The following is a 19,989-nucleotide window of genomic DNA, read 5'->3' as shown; positions in this document are numbered from 1 at the left end:
AACACTCTTTTCCAGAGTTCCCAACTACTGCATGAGTTTAGTAAAACAGAGACAATTTAGAACCCCAAAACAATCTGTCAAAGTTAGAGAAATGAAATGAAGAATCAAAGACATGTGAAACTGTTAACTTGAGCAATTTCAGTGCTACCTTATTAACAGAATTTTGCTGACTGACAGTGAGTAAGAACAGAGATCAAAGTACCTGATGCCAAGTTCAATATCTCAGCTGAAACCCAGTAATCAGATTGTTTATATTGTGCTGACTGTTTTAATGATCCCAATGCTATTAAATCCAAGTTTCAGGCAAAGTAATGCAATAAGCAGAATGCTGGGGCTTTGAAAGGAGATCTAAGCTTGGGGAAATTGCTTTCTAGCTGAGAACAAAAGAGGCTTGCCCTCTCTAGTTCCCTCATTGTGCATCACATAATTTTTGGTTTGTCTCTGTATATTCTAGTGAACTGCAAAGTTTATTGTGCTTATGCTTTCAATAAAGTGCTTGACTTGCAAGTTAGCCTGTAAATAACAAGTATAAAGGGGTCCAATTTGATCATGGACTAAACTGATCGGAACTCCAAGAAAAAACAGCTGCACGGGGCTGGTCTATCCACTTGCCAGAAGAGGCATTTGTCAAGTATGATGATGCTACAGGGTGCCTTATAAGTAAGTAACACAGGGTGTCATCCTACTAAATCATACTCTGAATAGACCTATTGAAATTAATGGACGAAACTAACTTAGGTTCATTAATTAAAGCAGGTCAGTACTATATGAAGTAGATACATTGGGCTGTATTTTACTATGTTTTACTCATAGTAGGACTCATTGAAGTAACTGACTTTAGTTCAGGCATCCCCAAACTTCGGCCCTCCAGATGTTTTGGACTACAATTCCCATCATCCCTGACCACTGGTCCAGTTAGCTAGGGTTCATGGGAGTTGTAGGCCAAAACATCTGGAGGGCCGCAGTTTGGGGATGCCTGCTTTAGTTGCTCTTATCCATTAATTTCAATGGGACTACTCTGACTATGACCTATTCTGAATAGTTGCAAAAATATCTGTGACCAGCCTTACCAGACAGGTACCAGTAATTGTAGCTGAACACAAGCTGGTTTCCCAGTGTATATCTAAAGTGGGTTGTTGTTGTTTAGTCGTTTAGTCGTGTCCGACTCTTCGTGACCCCATGGACCATAGCACGCCAGGCACTCCTGTCTTGCACTGCCTCCCGCAGTTTGGTCAAACTCATGTTGGTAGCTTCGAGAACACTGTCCAACCATCTCGTCCTCTGTCGTCCCCTTCTCCTTGTGCCCTCAATCTTTCCCAACACCAGGGTCTTTTCCAGGGAGTCTTCTCTTCTCATGAGGTGGCCGAAGTATTGGAGCCTCAGCTTCACGATCTGTCCTTCCAGTGAGCACTCTAAAGTGGGTACATTACCTAATTGGACATAAACTCAATGGCTCCACAGTCAACTGTTATTTGATTATCAGTTATTGTGCTTTCTGTGGTTTGACTATGTAAAGCTTTTCGCCATTGTGGTGAGAGTGTAGCTTCCCAGTTCACCTTAATTTTTAGAGGTGTTTTTAATGTCTCACTTCAGCAGCAGATATTCTGTTAAGTATGATTTGGTTGTGAAATTACTCCAGAGTTCCAAATTAGGCCTGAAGTGGCTGTTCTCTAGAGAGAGAAAACAATCTGGAGGAAAGTCTTCTGCGTGAAACTGTCTTTAAATGTTTCGAGACATTTAAGTGTTGTATACCGTCTGACTGCGCTTTTTAAGAAAACACTTCTATTTTTATCTGTGGGCAAAACTGGCTTGAATGTTCAGAACAAGCTGGGGGGGGGAGAGACACACACAAATGAACTGCGCTTCCTCCCACACTTGTTTAGCATCTCCTTGGCTGTCTCTGTGTGCTTCCCTTTCCTTGGAGAAGTGAATGCATTATACATGTAGGGACAGAAAGCAGACAGATTTCCTTACAGAGGTATATGCCTGGGAGCCATTTCTGACATTCTCAAGAAGCGTGGGAAGAGGAAGGACCACTGGTTTGTATTCCCGCCACCCCACCCCACCCCAGGCTGCTTTGGAAAGTATGAAGAAGCTCTATGACCTTGACCTTGGATGGTTTAGAAAGATGAAATTCCAGACAGGCTCTTAATCCAAAGGGGGTGGGGAGGGGAGAGGAAATGCTTGTTCTTGGCCCCCAAATCAAGCATCTTAATTTTTTGCAAATGGTTTTTAGTCTAATTCATTAATGTCCCAGTCTTTGGGGCTCATGCTTGAAAAGCTGCTTCTAAAAGTGCCATTCAGTATGCCTTTTGATGCCTTCCTTGACCTCATTTCACCACCTGTTTGGGGTTGGTGAAGGAGTTTGCAGCCACCAATAGGTCACAGGTGCTAAGAATAAGGCCCTGTGGCATAACAGAAGAAGCTGGTTTTGGATGAGCCATGGAGCTCATATAGCCATGGAGGCAAATGGGCAAGCAAAAGGCACAAAGAGGAAGCTTCCAATCAAAGGGATGGATGGAAAAGATGATTGTTGAGTTAAAATTGTAGAAAATATTGGCCATGGGAATGAATGGATATTGTCAGATCACATGTATATATACTTCAGTAACCAAACCTTTTCTCGAGTTCTCTTCATATACAGTGATAGCACTTACAGTTCATATTTTATAACTGCACAAAGTTCATCTTTAAAGGTGAGCCTAACTGAGGAAACCAGTGTAACGTTCATCTTATTTTATCTTTCTGATGTTTTGGGTAGAGAAATGATTGAATCTAAAATTCTGATTGATGAAAGATGAACCACCAGGAACCCAACAGGCCAAAATCGTTAATAATTATGATTGCTGACATTTCAGTCAGACAGTAATTTGAATACAGATTATTCTGTGATAGGGAAGCAGTCTTTGCAGATTAAATTTCCATTGTAAAAGCCCTTAGAAGCCAGTCTTTAAGGGGATGCAATTTTATAGCAGGTTGCCATAGTTACTTATGAAGGCTTACTGCATTTCCCTTGCTTCACCTCTGTCTAAATGTTGCAGTGCCCTTTGTGCAAATAAGATCAATCTTTGTCAATTCTTAGTTGTTTTTTATTAATTTTGCTACCACTGCAACTCTTGGAAAATTTTGAGTTACAGCTGCTGATTTGCCACAGGGCACACAATGGCTAAATTAAGACATCATGCCAAGCCATGGTTTACTATGCAACTTATGGATCTATAGGGTAATGCAATGAAGAAAGTAACGTTTTGTAGCATTGTAACTGGAACTAACAAAAATAAAAGCAGTTAAGAGAGTATGCAGTGAGATACTGCATAGAACTTAAGCACAGAATATTTTTATGTGATTGCTTCATGGTTCTTCATAAAATTGCATGTTTAACTTCAATTTGTGGAACTGAAGCTGAGAGAGGAATTTTCAATATATTACTAAATATCAACCATAAAACAAGAAAAATATGCCAGACAGCATGTGCCCTAATATTGTGTGTGTGTGAAATTATAATTCGGGTTAGGTATGGGAGATGCCTATAGTTTCCTGCCATGTAATATGTTAGAATGATTATTCTCCTTCAAATGGATAAGAAAGGTGGCATAGCTAGGAAGTGCTCTCATTTGTTACACTGGGTCATTGGAGTCCAAAGACCTCCCCAAGTACTTTCTCTGAATTATGTACAATAAGGGCATAAGAAGAGCCTGCTAGATCAGTCCAGCATTCTGATCTCAAAAAGAAATAGTGGAAGAGAATTTTAAATTGTTTAAAAAGAAGCATATAGCATTTTATTAGAGTGGGAAACCAAAGATGAAGAGGTTAAATCAGTCATGATTAAATGGGCTCAGGATGTGTAACTGGGTGGTTTAAACCCAATGAAATCCATTTTCAAGGTTGACTCTTATTTCATGTAGCTGTGAGTACATTGCATGGTGGAGATAGCATAATACATCCTTCTGTTTGCTCTTTAGGTCTATCAGCAGCCAAGTTGCTGTTTGACTCGGGATTGAGTGTTGTAGTCCTGGAAGCCCGTGACAGGGTTGGAGGCAGAACATTCACGGTCAGAGTAAGTATTCCGGTCTTATCTCTTTTATTCATTCATTTATAGTTTTATTTGCATGCCAGTTTTCCACACACAAAATGATACTCAGATGGCTCACAACAAAGAAAACAAGAATGCATTTCAAAATTAAACATAGCAAACTATTTCATAGTAACATAATAAAACAACAACACAATAGCAAATATTGCAACTCCAAAAAACATTTCAGTACTGTGTAGCAACATTACATTAACAGTGTTACACCTCCTGGCAATAGCAAAAATAACAAGAGAGTCTAACACTGTCTCCTTGGTCCTAGAAAACCCAGCCCCATGATGTTGTTCACTAGGGTGATGACTTTTTGACAACCTCATTTCCCTGTATCATAATTTGATGAGCTTTCATTAAAGATTAGATAAAATCTTACTTTCAAAGAGATTTGATAAAAAAACCTCATGCACAAAATGATGTTAAAATTTTTATTTATCATTTTTTTGGACCATTTTTTGAAGTCACTGTAAGCAGATATAAAATTGAACCCAAGCTTTAGAGTCACATATATACAACATTATATAGGATCATCAAACACACAAGGAAGCTTTTTTTAGCTGCAGTAACAGTATAGACGCTGCTAGAGGACGATGTTTTGCTACCTCTCCTGTAGGTTCTTTTCCCAGCATGCCCGGCAGGGTCTGCAGCATAGCTGCCAAGTTTTCCCTTTTCTCGCGAGGAAGCCTATTCAGCATAAGGGAAAATCCCTTAAAAAAAGGGATAACTTGGCAGCTATGGGTCTGCAGGCTGAGTTTTGAGGTCCCAAAAGGGACTTTTACCTTGTGCAGGTGTGACATTTGTATACCCTATGTTGCTAAGAACACTCCCCATTGTGGAATGTGGTGTTGTGTCCAAATTTGATACGAAATATATATAAAATTGTTAATACAATTTTATGAAATGGTAAAACGGCATACAAAAAAAGTAAAAACGGTTTGTGCGTAACCTTTTTAAATATTTCAATGGCATATACCTCATTTTAGTCATTAATAGGCAAAAGTTCATCCATTTGTGCTACAGGAAATAATTTTTGAGGGGAAAAAAATGAAAAAGTCCTCACACTTCCCCTTTTGCAGCAGCTTCTTACCAGGCTTCCAGTGGCAGGAGGTGGGGTAGCTGAAAACTCCTCTCCCATGGTGTTATTTATTACATTTGTATCACAATTTTCTTCCCATCATGGAAGGTGTGGTAGATAGGGTTCCATGGCAGTCTCCCACCAAAATGCTAGCCAGGCTTCAGGGCCGTCTTAAGCACCTTTGGCGCCCTGATGCCGTGGTGCGACGGATCCCTCCGCTGCCCCCCGCCGCCCCGTTTTCCAGCGCGACGGGCGGGTGGGCGGGCTCAGCGTACAGTGTGGTCGCCAAGGGCGCTGCTGCACGACGGGCGGGCAGGCTTGCTGCGCAGCGGAGCGGCCGGCCGGCGGGCAGGTGCGGCTGCGTGGCGCACCCCCTGGCGGGCCGGCGCCATGGTGCCCTGCACCACCCAGCCTAGCCGTAGAGCCGACTCTGCCAGGCTTGTACCCAGTTTGCATCAACAGGTTTCTGTACCCCAAGCCTTCAGCCCATGCACTGCACTCTCTGCAGAAATTGTATATATATAAAAATGACAAACTCTTCTTCAATCAAGAGGCCAAAATGTCAAGTAACCTTGTTGTATTCTGATAGCTGCCTTAGCCGTCTCCACCTTCCTCCCCACCATGCTAAGCTAAAGTCATGTTTTGTCCTGCTGAGGGTTGCCACTTTGTTTCTAGGCCCAATTCAAGGCTCCTTTATTAGTGTGTAAATCCTGAAATGGCTTGAGTTCCAGATGAAAAAGCACATCTCCATTCCTATAAACACTCTTGAGTGACATGATGGTAGAGGGGGTTCTCTTGGTAGTTCCACCACCCTCTGAAGGGTTAAGAATAGTGGCCTTGGAGAGGATTTTGTCTGTTGCAGCTCCTAAGTTGCGTGGCCCCGCAGTTCCCCTCAGAAATAGACACACAGACCCGAATATGTTGGGTTAATGAGATAGATTAGGCCACAACTTTATTGGGTATAGATGTGAGCAGTTTGGCTTAGGCATTTGGGTAAAGCCAGACTATATCCTGACTCCTGCCCGTCTGCAGGAAGTCTCAAAAAGGTCAACCTCCTAGGGGGAGCCCTATGATATACACATCAATGAAGAGGGTCACCGATGGGGTCGTGGCATAGCCCTAGCCCATTCCCAGGCTTCGGAAAGGTTCCACACACCCTGGATCCCTTTAACGGGATACCCTTAATGAGAAGGGACAGCTCCTAAATTGTCAGATTTCCTGTCCCCACATGGGAGTGTCTAGCATCTTCACTGCAGAGCCTTCATCCTATGATGCACCTCTTTTCCCTGCCATGGAAGAATTTTGTTTTGTGGGACCCATCTCCTTTGATGGATCTGTATCGTTTTGCTCTGACTGGAATGGTTTTGCACGTGTTAAAAGTTGTATATTAATTCTATTGCTTTGACCCACCCTGGGACCTTATGGTGATGGGTAAGTAGCAAAACTTATAAATACAGTACTCTGAATAGTTTTTTTTTTAAAAAAAATATTTTCATCCCATGGCACAGAATTGAGGGCAAAAATGAAGAATCACAAGTTTTGTTTGATAGCCATTTGCCAAGAACGTTTCCTTTGTTCCCTTCTCTGCCAGAATAAGCATGTCAAATATGTGGACCTAGGAGGGGCATACGTGGGGCCAACACAAAACCGTGTCTTGAGACTATCTAAGGAGCTAGGACTAGAGACCTATAAAGTGAATGAAGTAGAACATCTCATTCACCATGTCAAGGTATGACCAGAACTTTTTTCTGAATGTGTATGTTTTTGGAATTAGGATGGTGGCTCATAACATCTTTATTGGAATGCTTCTGTTACCAAGTTCTCAGATTCATCTGAATATTCAGGGGTGCCATAAATTTTGAAGGAAAATAGGAATTAAGTGTTCTTCCGCACTATTCCATAATCCCTAAATAGGATAAAGATCAATGTTTAACCCTAACTGGGGCTATGTATAATTTTTCTTTCTGCAAGGAGTAGGGAGTTTGACTGGATCAAGTGATAATCAAATGATTATACAAGTGATCTAATCTGATTGTGGAATCAAAATAATTTGATGGATTATTGCAGTATTAAATAATATGATTAACTGTAGTGATACCCTGTTGAAATTTGATCAGGTATATATAACCAAGATGCAGAATTAAGCAATGAGGTGGCTGTTATTTCCTGGGTTTTGAAATGTTTAATGCCTTCTAAAGAGATATGCAAAATTCCCTGTTAGATGCAGAGTTTCAGGCAGTTCAAACATGCTGGCATCATCTAGTTGGGATATTTGCAGTTAAGGGAAGCAATATTTATCTTATTATTTTAAGTGTCCTTTCTCTTCAGTGCTAGGAAAGTGTAGTTTCCCCAGTAGTAGCTCTGCTGTATCTGAGTGAGTCTTGGAAGAAAATCTAATTGGTCTTTTCTTAGATGAGTGCCCAGTGGCAGACCTGGTTATACTGGGAGATTTTAATGCCTGGATAGCTTTCTAATTATGCCTCAAAGGCCATCCCAGCATATAATGCTAAATGATTTAGCATGGGCCAGCCTGATTACTATATTACAAATTCAGTTTCAGTTTCTTGAATGGGAAAAGGTTAATGATGGCCGCCTGGGCCATTTTACCTGCATGTCAGACAAGGGCGGAAATATTAATCAACATGTTATTACATTATACAGTATTGTATTTGGCAGTCTCTCACTAACTTTTACAGTAGCAATAAGGGCAGATAATGATCATCCCTGAATGGAAATGGTTTATAAACCCTCTGGCTTCCCGGATATTGCAAATGCTGCCCAAGGTAGAGTAGACAGAAGGACCAACATTTGAACTGGTCGTTCACTTTTGCATTGGGTGTTTAGGCCTGTGTTTGAGCAGAAAGCTTGCTGTAAGTAAGGAATATTGAATCTAGATCTTGTGCATCAAAGAAGCAACAGAAGCCTGCAAATATGGTGGGCAAGTTCAAAATGTGAAGTTCAGCCTCCAGCCATCCATCCCCCCCCCCAAATAGCTCTTTCATTCCTGTTCCTGTTTCTTACTCTACACATTTCTCTTATTCTCATTGTGTCTAGGTCTGGTGTCCCTTGGCTCCCCTTCCTTTTAGTCTGGCCCACAAAACTACTTCTCTTCCTGGGACCTGTGGGCCAATATTTAATCCCAGGCAGGCAGACAACTTTCCATTGGAATATTTGTGAACATTTGAGCCAATTGGTATCTGAGGCTTCGCTGCCTTGAGCACAATCCAGTATAGATTAGGTTATAGCAGTTCTTTCCTTTAGGTGGAATGGCAGAAGCTAAATATCACTCAAAGTAACAAACGAAACAGTGTCTACCAAAAGGTCAATATATGTTGATAGGAGCAAAGAGTTATTAGGGAGAACTATGATCAGTCTATGTTTCCAAGCAAAAACCACTACAGTATAACCTACATAATGGTATATTACAGGTAAAATGTTTGTTTAAGTAAATGTTCTATGCATACCCCAGTGCATTTAAGTACATTTACCATTTAAGCTCCATCATTACCACATCAGCAGGCCAGGAATTACTGGCTTGGTAATATTGCTTGTAGGCCCACTGACATGTAGCGAGTGAATGATGGGATATGTGTGGGATGTTAAGCATTCTACATTGGGCTGGCTTCGTGTGTTTTGGCCCTTAAGTGATGTTTTATTGGTGTACTAATCAATAAATATGAGACAAATTATTGAAAAGTGTTGTTTGCTAACTGACACCAAGGCATTGTAATCAATGGAGGTGTGGGCTTAATTTCTAGTTCTGATATGATAGCGTCGTTCACCATATTACACTTCTTTTACATCTGTATAACTGGAATAATAATTACCTAGTTTATTAAAAAAAACAACTTAAGGGTTTTGCAGGATTTTGCATACCTGCAAAATGTTTTTTTCTAAAAAAAATATGTTTAGGGGTACTCTCATTTTGACTCAAGAAAACCACCATTTTATAGTTCAAACCGGGGGAAATAAATACAGTAAATGGTAAAAAAAAGTACAAAGATTCACAAAATGTTTAGGGGTATGTGTACACCTGCGTACCCACAGAGAAAAGTACTGCCTATCTGATGATCCAATATGGGAATGATGTCATACTTTCAGATTAAAACATTAGTGGATGCTTTTGCAAGAAATGTAAAGGATTCACCTCAACATTATCTTTGAAAGTTTTAATGAGGGTCATGTAAAACTAGTGCATTTTTCCGGGGGTATTCAAGGTTATGCAGCCGGCACCTTTTTCCCCATATGTTAAAAGTGTGGCACTTACTGTAATAACTTCATGGTGGGTACCAGCACTATTTTTCTTATTTAAAAAGCACTGTACAAAATCTTTCTGTTTCTTTTCTGATGGTGAATACTTCAGAGTGGATTAAGTTCGCTAACTGAGGTGCTTCTTTAATTCAAGGAGTATGAACTACTTCTAATACCAATTAACAAAATAATTTCAGACCAGTATGTTAGAAAATTATTATTATACTATGGAATAAGCGACTGAGTGGTGGCAAAGAGGAAGGTCCACTGTGATTTTTCTTAAGAGATTATTCTCTCTCCCCCTCTCATTCACACACTCAACCACACACTCAACACATAACACAACACAACACAACACAACACATTTTTTTATTCAGAGAAGGCTTCTTCAGATAATTAAATCTACATAGTGGTGTGCGTGTGACAAGACATTTGTGTCACTCAACTAATGAAGCCATGGTCCCTATCCAGTGGGAGGAGCTTGTGATGGTGTTATTCACGCAACCACATTCTGCTCTGCCCTCACAGGAATCCTAGTGGGGAGAAATAATCATATGATCCAAGCAACAAAGCATTGGAGGGAAGATACCTGGTTCCAATGCAACAAATAAGTTACAGCTTGGGTATGGTGTGTCTGTGTTCTTGCTTAGTCCATTGTAGTCTGGAGAAGATGGGCTACTCTGGTAGCAGTATTTAGATTTGGGAAATGTATTCGCAGAGGGTTGAACTATGATGATTCTATGCTGGAGATTTGGCCATTTGATGCCTCCTATGCTCCACCTATGTAGTTGTAAGTAAATTCGTACATCACAAAATGGCGTAAGTCGCTAGTGGGCTTCTCCAAAGGAAACCAAATGCAGGCAATTACTTGCTTCTCAGATAAGTGGGGTTAGGAAAGCAATATAATTTTACGTACACTTTCATTAATATGAATAGGGCATGTGGTAATCTGGGGACTTTTGAAATCAAAATATGTTTTTTGCCTTCTGCACCCAGGGCCGGCTCTAGGTAGAGTCCCGGAGGCGCGGGGCACCAGGGCGCTGGGCCAGTAGGCAGGGCACTGCGTGGCAAAGCCGCGCGGAAGCCATGCTGCGCCCTGCGAGGGTGGGGGCGCCAGAGCGATCTCCGCCCCTCAGCGCCAGGGCGCCCGACCTGCTCGAGACTGCCCTGTCTGCACCCTTCCACCTACCTTACCATTGGGGGGGGGGAATTAACACCTCAATCAGTTCAAAATGTATACTTCAACAGGTGATAAATATCTTATCTGAAAACATGTATATTTTTCTTAATTAAGAGGGTAGGTTATTATTTTCTCTAAGTCTCCTCTTCCCTTCCTCTTTTGGTTCCTATAAAATATTAACCAAAGCCACAAATCTGTCTCTATGTAAAGTGCATAGTCTACCTTCTTCCTTGGCTCTAACCATTGAATTACAACTTTGCAAGGCTCTCTCAAGCCTTGTCCATTTTCATTCCTGCTCTGGAACTGTTTATTAAAATGTTGTTTGCCGTCTTCTTGTTCATGAATAAAATATGCAAAGCAGCTGGAGCATTCAGACTTAATTAGCCCCAAAGTACGTGATTGCTGTATTGGAACACATTCAATTTTGTGGCATCTCTTTTATGGCTGGAGATACATGTGTAAGAGTTAAATACTGTGATTTATTCTCATCCTTGACATGCTCCACAAAATAAATGGCCATTTCCATGTGCAGAGATCGGAGTAGAACAGCTTAAATGGATTTTAAATGACTGGGTAAAATTGCTTTCGTTTTTCATTTTCAAACCTTTCTTTGGAGACCTAATTAAAGCATAAATATTAGAGTCAAGATGACTTGAGATGTTGTTATCCTTCTCAGGTTTTCCCCAGCCACTGGAACATGGGCTAAGGCCTTTTCTAAAAGCTGAAAATAAGAGCATATAAAAAGACTTATGCAGGATCTGACCAGAGCCCCATCTTGTCCCCACAGTGGCCAAACAGATATCAGAAAGAGCTTCTCCAATTGATACTCAGGTATTCAGAGGCACACTGATATGAGAGGTAGTACATAGCCATAATTACTACCAGCCATTACTGGATTGAGTCTCAGCTTATTCACTTTTCCATCCACCGAGCCTTCCCTGGCTCTGTTCAGAACCTCTACAGTATGGTATTTCCAATTCCCAATCCAGCCATAAATGTAAAGGTACCTCTGACTGTTAGGTCCAGTCGTGGATGACTCTGAGGTTGCATGCTCATCTTGCTCTATAGGCCGAGGGAGCCAGCGTTTGTCCGCAGACAGCTTCCAGGTCATGTGGCCAGCATGACTAAGCCGCTTCTGGCGAACCAGAGCTGCCCACGCAAACGCTGTTTACCTTCCTGCTGGAGAGGTACCTATTTATCTACTTGCACTTGACATGCTTTTGAACTGCTAGGTGGGCAGGAGCTGGTACCAAACAACGGGAGCTCACCCCCGTCGCGGGGGTTCAAACTGCTGACCTTCCGATCAGCAAGCCCTAGACTCTGTGGTTTAGACCACGGCACCACCCACACCCAGCCATACATAATGAAATATTTTTTTTAAGATGATCAACCTCATCAGCCCCTCCCCATTTCTTTCTGGGAATAGATCACTCACAGGGGCATCTAAGGTGGTTTTCATTCCACAAACAGTGCTAAACGGATAAAATTCTTGTAAGATGTTCCAAGAACTTGGTATTTTTTCCAGTAAAGTAGAACATATTATTTCAGGTCATCCAATTTGTCTTTTCCAATACAGTGTACTTTTTCAAGCAGGCCAGGTTTGCCATTCCTTGTCTCCATGGTTTTGCTTTTACTACTTTTCTTTGAATTCAATTTCTAAAGACTTTAAGCTAATAAAAAAATGTATCTGCTTTTAATGTGCTGTATGTACAGTTGATATTTCTAGCCTCTCAGGGGCTTTTCTTAAAGAAATAGCTGCAAAGGCAATGAATTATAACAACTGCACACTTTACATATGCTAGCTACCTTTCACCAAAGATTATTGTTAAAGACACTAAATAAAATAGGACATAACACTGATCCACAAAATCTCTCCTATCAAATGATTCCTGTTGTGATCAATCTATTAACATTCTAAATCATATTATCTTGCTTGTTTAGCAGTTCATTTCAATTAATTTGCCAGTTTAACTGGACACTTAATCAAATACTTATTAAAATTTGATATTACACACACACACACACACACACACACACACACACACACACAAGCAGCATAATCTACAATCCAATTAAGACAAATGCGGGTGGCAGTTTGGCTGTTTAGATGGAAACAAGGAGGCCAACCTAGCCTAAATTTTTTTTCACTGATTTATAGTACAGATTTTTAGCTAATGTGTCCATTTCTAATGCTATGTCCTTTATATGTATGCCCTGAATATTTTAAACTAATAAATGGGGCTATCAGCAAAGCTCACTGATGTGTGTTAAGAGTTCCTGAATTATTCTGCTTCAGATTTAGAATCCAAACCGGAGAAGAATTCCTGGCTCATCTCCTGCCCAAAGGTCTCAATCCATCCTGCATTCACCAGCAGCAGTGCCAGCAGTTGGAAGTCAAAGAGACAGACCTCCCTCCTTCACCTTTGCCACAGGCAGTGTGTTGCTGATCTATATGTTAAAGGGAGGTTAGAGGGATATGTAAATAAGTTGGTATGGAGCATAGGAAGCTGCCTTCTACCAAGTCTATCTAGTTAAGTATTGTTGACAACAACTCTGAGATTTCAGAGGTCCCTCCCGGCCCTACCTGGAGATTGAGCCTGGGACCTTCTGCATGCAAAACAGATGCTGTACCATGGAGCTATGACCCTTCCCCAAAGGTCTTTAAGGTATAAGGTACGGATTGGCCCGGAGTTTTCCATCTTAGGAAACTGCTTGGTTAGTGTGATAAAAGCCTGAGCTGTGCCTATCATTGCCATTTAAAAAGCTCATCCAACGATGGTCTGCAGGAGGTTCAAGAAGAGGAGTTGAGGAATAATGATGGACTTTCCCCTCCTCTTCCAGGGTCAGCTGCAAGTTCCAAAAAAGGTGGATAAGGTGCTCCTGCCCTGGTTGGCTGCCTACATGTATGATTCAAAGAAGAGTTATTTGCATCAACTTGGGTAGAATGTGGTGTTTTTTTAATGGCAGTCTCAAGGACTTGTTTTGTATATTCATTTGAAAGATCTGTTCTCTAAAACGGATCTTCTGTATTGAATTGCATCCTGTTTTCAATCAAAACAGAGGAAAATAAGCAAATGGATTTGAGTTTTTTCTTTTCTTACTTCTTCTGTTTTGCAGGGCAAATCTTATCCGTTCAAAGGCCCTTTCCCTCCAATGTGGAATCCCATTGCCTATTTGGATTACAACAATTTGTGGAGGACAATGGATGAAATGGGGAAGGAGGTAAACTCCAGTTTATTGTCCAGACTGGTGACTTCTATCAGAAGCCTTTCATTTGAGCTTCAGTGCCCATAAGCCCTGCTCCAGAACACACTCTTTTCTCTCTCTCACCCCTTCACACTACAAATTTGCCTTTGACCCCCCAAAATTGCCTTTGACAGGGAAGCAGACATGCAAATCTAATTTCAAGATAAAGAAATAATCAAGATAACCACTTTGAGGGGTTTTTTGTAATAAAAACAATCATGTGGTATATAAATTTATACAATAAAAATTAACAAACCATAAATACTGCAATCCTATGCAAACTAATTTGTTTGAACTATGCAGGACTAAATAAATATACAGGCTATAAATAGCATAAGAATTAATTCAAAAAATGTGCAGATAAAAGCCAATCCATTTCATAGTTCTAAATGGTTTAAAACAAAAAAACAAAAATGCAGAATGAGTCGTCACATTTAGCAATAAATGAATGGGCTCCTATCTCCTCTCCTCCTCCAGTGTCCTCTTCCATTTCACCTAACCACAGCTTGATATTAGGTCTGAACTAGGAAGTGCAGTTAGTTTCTTTTAATTATGGTTTATCTGAACAAGCAAGGCCCATAAGACATGGCTGGATGTTGGCTTGTTAGGATAAATCAAAGTTCAAACTAAGCAGCATTTATCTCACTTTGGATATATTGGCAGGCCATGTTCAATTGAAATTGGAGTCAATGCTTCTTATCTCTTCCTCGCAGCTGCACCAGAGGTGACTGCCAGTGCCCATTATGCACATGATGCTCGGTTCAGTATTCTATCCATAGCATTGTATCCATACCCTCTCAATGAGCTATTTCAAACTTATTCCCAAGTAAGGGTATATAACATTGCAGACTTAATAGGTTATTGTGTGGGAAACCAAATAAAAAGAGTACAGGGCGTAATTAATTTAAAATATGCTATATAGTATTTTTAAATTCTCAATGAAAATCTGTCTAGACCATTGAACACCGCAGTTTGATAGGCAGAATACATTCCCAAAGCACAAAGGCTTTATTTTCTTTTACTAAACTGGGAAGCAGAGGGCTTTGCAGAAGGTAAAAACTCTTTGGTGTCATGGATAAATGAAACTCTTTTGTTTATTTTTCTAGAGAATCCTGTTAGGATTCTTCTTCTAAAGTCTTAAGTAGTCTAGAAGTGAACTAGTATGGCGCTCGTGTGGAGAAAGCAATGGAGCCAGTGAAGAGAGTGAATGATTTCTAAATAGGAGATCTGTGGCTTGCTTCTTGAATCGTGACTCTCTTTCTCTCTTAGATTCCCAATGAAGCGCCATGGAAGGCGCCCCATGCAGAGGAATGGGACAAAATGACTATGCGAGAATTGATAGACAAAGTGTGCTGGACAAAGTAAGATGCAGTTTTATACATTCCATATTGATAAGCTCAGTAGCAACAGTACCTAGAGCAAACACTTCCATCCCAAGTTGAGAAAGTAACGCTATCTATTTGCTACAGTAATATTAATCTTTATCATAGTGAATGATGAATTGTGTTCACAGTTGGGAGATACAGTGAAATAATGTGCATGTGGAAATGTGCCTATATCGTTCTGACAGTGTGATCATACACATGCCTACTCATGTAAGCTCTGTGGAGTTTAGCAACAGTAAAAAAAAAGATAAACAAAACAGACTAGCAGTGGAAAACTCCAAACCCCCAAACAGCAATTCAGAGGACTTCAAATGCTCCTAGAAATAAAACTGTTATCTGCCACCATAAAACTAGCAACAGGGGAAATAGATCGGGGTTAAGCAACCCATGGTTTACAAAGTATGATTTTGTACCAACTCCAAGCAGCCTTGGCCAGCATGGACAATGGCCAAACAACATCTGGAAAGCCACAGCCCTTTAAAAAAATAAATAAATCTGGGAGCTGATTCATCTATTTTCTCTTAGCAACTCTGGTCAATTTGTTAGTCCCATTTTCCACCAGAGGTCATTTCTAAGAACTCTTCTGTGACAGCACCACACAAGCAACATTCCATCAGTGGTGGGGAGCCTATAAGCCATGGGCTAAGGTGGTCTGCCCATGTCTCCCTATCTGGCTCAGTAGGTGTTCCCAGTTCTTCATGAATGTTTTAAATTACCTGGTGTCATATGATACCTGGTAATTGACAGATGGGTGGCCCTGCCAGCCTGTCGAAGTGGCTTGTGGAAGGTTGGATCTTGCTCTCCCACTGGATCCAGTTCACTGCCCCTGCTTTAGTGTTAGGCTTTTCTTGTTTTTCTGTTTCTGCATTTGTGTTTCTAGCACTTAACGCTTTTGTTTTTGCAGTGAGCATTCCTAAGTCAATGTTCAGCTGGCAGGGTTGTGAGACCTCCTGCTCTTCCAGGGGAATGTGGTTTAGATAAAATGAATTAAAACCAATGGTTTCTATGCAAACTGAGTCCTATCTCATATTAAGCCCCAGGAAAGACCTTTGGGTGAACCTCAATTCTCTCTCTCTCTTATTAGAAACCTATTGATGTGCATGTTTCATGTACTTCTATGCATTTGATCTGCCTTGTGATCAAGATTTATGTTTTTTGAAATGGCTTCCCTTCTATAGGATGCAATGGAGCTGAAGGGTAATCTCCATTTTTCTTCCATTCTGTTGACAAATTGAACAAATTTGCCTTTATATGACATTGCATGCCGGAATGAGATGCATGACATATACTATTAGGTGCCTAGTTAGGTCCAGCAAGCGCTAATGCAGCCAGAAAGCTATGTGTGTTTGATAATTCCCTATAAACTTTACATATTTCAAATGATGAATCACACAAGGGCCATACTACACACACATTAAATAGAAGAAGTCATCCATTTCCCTGTATGTATAGTTAATTCTAAAGGCATGGAAGTAAAACCTTCCAGAGACATGAAGCGCATGCATGCAGTCTTTACCATGGCATGTGTGCACTGATGTTCTAAAAGAGTGCTGTGCTAATTTTCTCTCTCACTTTTTAAACATTCTCTATCAAGTGTTAAGAAATTGCATTCAAAAATAATCAAAACCGAGAGAAGATTTTGGTGAAATTTTCATGGATAGGGTACAGGTTTTTTTGTTGTGCTTACCTTGCTTTCAAGGTGGCCAATGGGTGGGCTTGAGTGTCCTTTCTTTTATTCTGCAAATCATCTCACCAGTAGTCTGCACTCTGCAGCCTGCCCAGGTACCCATGCTTCAATTAAAGCCCAGGGGAACACATCATAAGATAGCTCATTCCATGGGGCTTTTCGGATGAGGAATCAGGGGCAGCCAGGGAGGCTGCACCAAGGTGAATAAATGTTTTCTGGAAAGATGCGCACACACTACTCTCTTAAACTATAAGGCAAGCTCAAAATCCTACACCCACAGAAATGCTGAAGTGCCCTGAGAATGAGGCAGGAAAAAAGGACTCTTTTCACAGGGAAATAAACCTCTGGAGAAGTATTTTGGCACAGCACTGGTTCTGGATTGATTGGAACATAAGAGCAAGAAGTCAAAGGAACATGGGAAGCTGTTTATATCACTGGTCCAACCAGCTCAGCATTGTCTACCCCAGGGATAGCCAATCCAGTCAAAGGTGTTGCTGAATTGCAACTCCCATCGTCCCTGATCATTCGGATCATCATTGTTGTGGCTGTTGGGAGTTACAGTCTAACAGCATCTGGAGGACACAACGTTGGCTACTCCTGGTCTATGTTGATTTGCAGCAGCTCTCTAGGGTTGCTCACATGAGTCTTTTCTAGCCTTACCTGGATATTCCCAGGATTGTAGACATGCCACAGATTGAAAGCATGTGTTGTACCACTAACCTACTTAGGATTGAAGACTGCTGTTATTTAGGACAAAATCCACAGAGCTGCATGTGATGCATGGTGTGCTCAGAGGTGCTTCTGATCACCCACTTCTGAAATATTGAACAACTATTTGGACGTGGGGGAGATTTGGGAGGCTCTTCCAACATTGTGCCAGAAACAGTAGATTGAAAGAAACCAGGACTGTGCACTACTTATGTGCCCTGTATTGGTCTGATGTCAGATTCCATGGAGAAGGAGGCAAGGCAGATAAAAACTGGACCATGGACAGCTCCAAGTGAGCAGCTTGCTCCAGTAAAGGTTGGGAGCAGACTGGGGTCTTTTATGCCTCTGTTTCCGGACTGCTTCCTCCAGGTTCCTCTCCCTTGAGTGAGCTTTACTGATTTAAAGACCCAACCCTCTGGCCTCTGCACAGTCACTTCTCACCTGTTCCATAGCCTCCCTTCCTGGTGCATTGCTTGTGCTGCTGGACTGGTGACATGCACTGGGAGGCAGCTGGTGCTCCAGGGTCAGGGGAAGGTGCCCATGAGAGTCTTATAGGAAAGTTCCTCTGGGGGCTCCTGTCCCACCATCTCAGGTGCAATGGTCTCCCTATCTTCAGCAATCAGCTCTGAGCCCTCCACTGACTCCCCATCTGGTGCCCTTGTAGCCTCTGACTCTGCGTCCAGATCACTGATGGTTACAGTGGTTATAACATTAAGGGGGATTTTTGTGTCCTGTCCCCATCCTTTGCCAAGATGGTAGTACAGTACTGAAGCATTCCTTGTTTCCTCTTAATTTCTTAAAATACTAAAAATAATCAAAAAACAAACAAGGGGAATTTTTCGCCTCTAGTCTATTGCTTCCAGTTATGGTTCTCTCATAACAAAATATTAGTCTATATGCCAGGCAAATATTTAATTCACTCCTTTGCTTTTCGAATATCATGGAAAGAACTCTCGGCCTTTTTGGGTCACTTATTTATTGCCTTGTTTGTTTGAGGCACCTCAAGAAGGTGATGAACAGCAACAGATTTATATGTGAAAACATGTAATAAATATTGCATGCAATTGCAGTGTTGCTATTTCAGTGGTTGATCATTTAGAAATAATACTCTGCTCTCAAAATCATGCACAAAAAAAGATCAAAATGTCAGGCTTCCCTGGAGGCCAACACTTTCCTTAAGCACAGTGTGCTCTTTCAGGTAGGAACAAATGGGACGTGTTGGTTTCTGGAAAGAACTAATCAGAAAAAAAATAGCATTGCCTGAATAATATTTTCTCATTGGTTTTCACTTATTTGATGTTTTCTTGGCTCCCTTGGTTTATAAAAGAATTAAAATTCTAAAGCTGTGGGGTTTTTTTAAATAAAAAAGTAATCATTTCAATACATGAATTATTTGATAGTCTCAAGTGGAACAGTAAATGAAAAGTTCAAAGGACCATTCAACAGGGCATTTATAGCTATGATAGAAATCTTTAGCTGCAGTCCACTGGGGTGTGAGTGTGTGTGTGTGTGTGTGTGTGTGCGCACACACACACACACACACACACACACACTGTAAGTATACATGTACATGTACACACACATCCATTCAGTAGCTGTTGAATGTAGGACTGCCAAAGTGGAGCATTGCCCCTCCCCATGTTAAAGTGATTAATACCCAAGCCTGGTGAAGTTATTTTGGCACCTGAGGCAGGAAAAACACCTCTTTCCCTCCCTATAAATTAACTAACCATTTGCTGTCCTCTCATGGTGTGCCCTGGAGATAGTGGCATATCTTGTTTTTCTTTAAATACTCAGCAGGCATGCGTGTAGCTCGGTTCTTACTGGGAAGGCATCTCAGAAGAGGACAGACTAATCTCACCCTCTCACCATGATTGGAACTGAGATCCCACCCCCACCCCGTTACATGAAAAGGGAGAATGGAGATATTAGCCACCCCTCCCTGTGCATGCAGTAAGAGCTGTCCAGCAAGAATCCTGCATCTCCACACCTGTAATGAAGGCAGGGCAGGGGGAGAGCCCAGACTCAACATTATTCCTCTCTCTCTTTTTTGGATTTGTGTGCAGTGCTGCCAGGCGGTTTGCTACTCTGTTTGTCAATGTTGATGTTACCTCTGAGCCCCATGAGGTCTCCGCTCTGTGGTTCCTGTGGTACGTTAAACAGTGTGGTGGGACATCCAGGATATTTTCAACAACCAATGGAGGCCAGGTATAGTGAACTAGAACCCCCCCTCCCCCGGTTATTTGTGTTCAACCATTATGGCAATAATTTCAGACTTGATTGAGTGAGGGTTGAATGTCTCCAGAGGGCAGGATCTGCCCTCCATGTTCTCCACGCACTGGCCACACCATCTCTGACAGTCATATTTTTATT

At 41.3% G+C, this 19,989-nt stretch overlaps 1 protein-coding gene across 1 annotated transcript in view; it reads left to right on the top strand.

Moving 5' to 3' along the window:
* The window catches only part of LOC118084786 (amine oxidase [flavin-containing] B-like), a 38,058-nt gene that overhangs the window by 7,269 nt on the left and 10,800 nt on the right, over window positions 1–19,989 (top strand). The window contains exons 2-6 of the mRNA XM_035114743.3: window positions 3,963–4,057; window positions 6,751–6,888; window positions 13,708–13,812; window positions 15,106–15,197; window positions 19,683–19,824. Of these exons, the coding sequence (XP_034970634.3) occupies window positions 3,963–4,057; window positions 6,751–6,888; window positions 13,708–13,812; window positions 15,106–15,197; window positions 19,683–19,824 (572 nt within the window). The remainder of the gene's footprint in view (window positions 1–3,962; window positions 4,058–6,750; window positions 6,889–13,707; window positions 13,813–15,105; window positions 15,198–19,682; window positions 19,825–19,989) is intronic.

Source organism: Zootoca vivipara, chromosome 4 (assembly GCF_965207765.1).
Source record: "Zootoca vivipara chromosome 4, rZooViv2.hap1.1, whole genome shotgun sequence".
Lineage (NCBI taxonomy): Eukaryota > Metazoa > Chordata > Lepidosauria > Squamata > Lacertidae > Zootoca > Zootoca vivipara.
The sequence above is the reverse complement of the archived record's forward strand: the minus strand, read 5'-3'. Positions and strand labels throughout refer to the sequence as shown.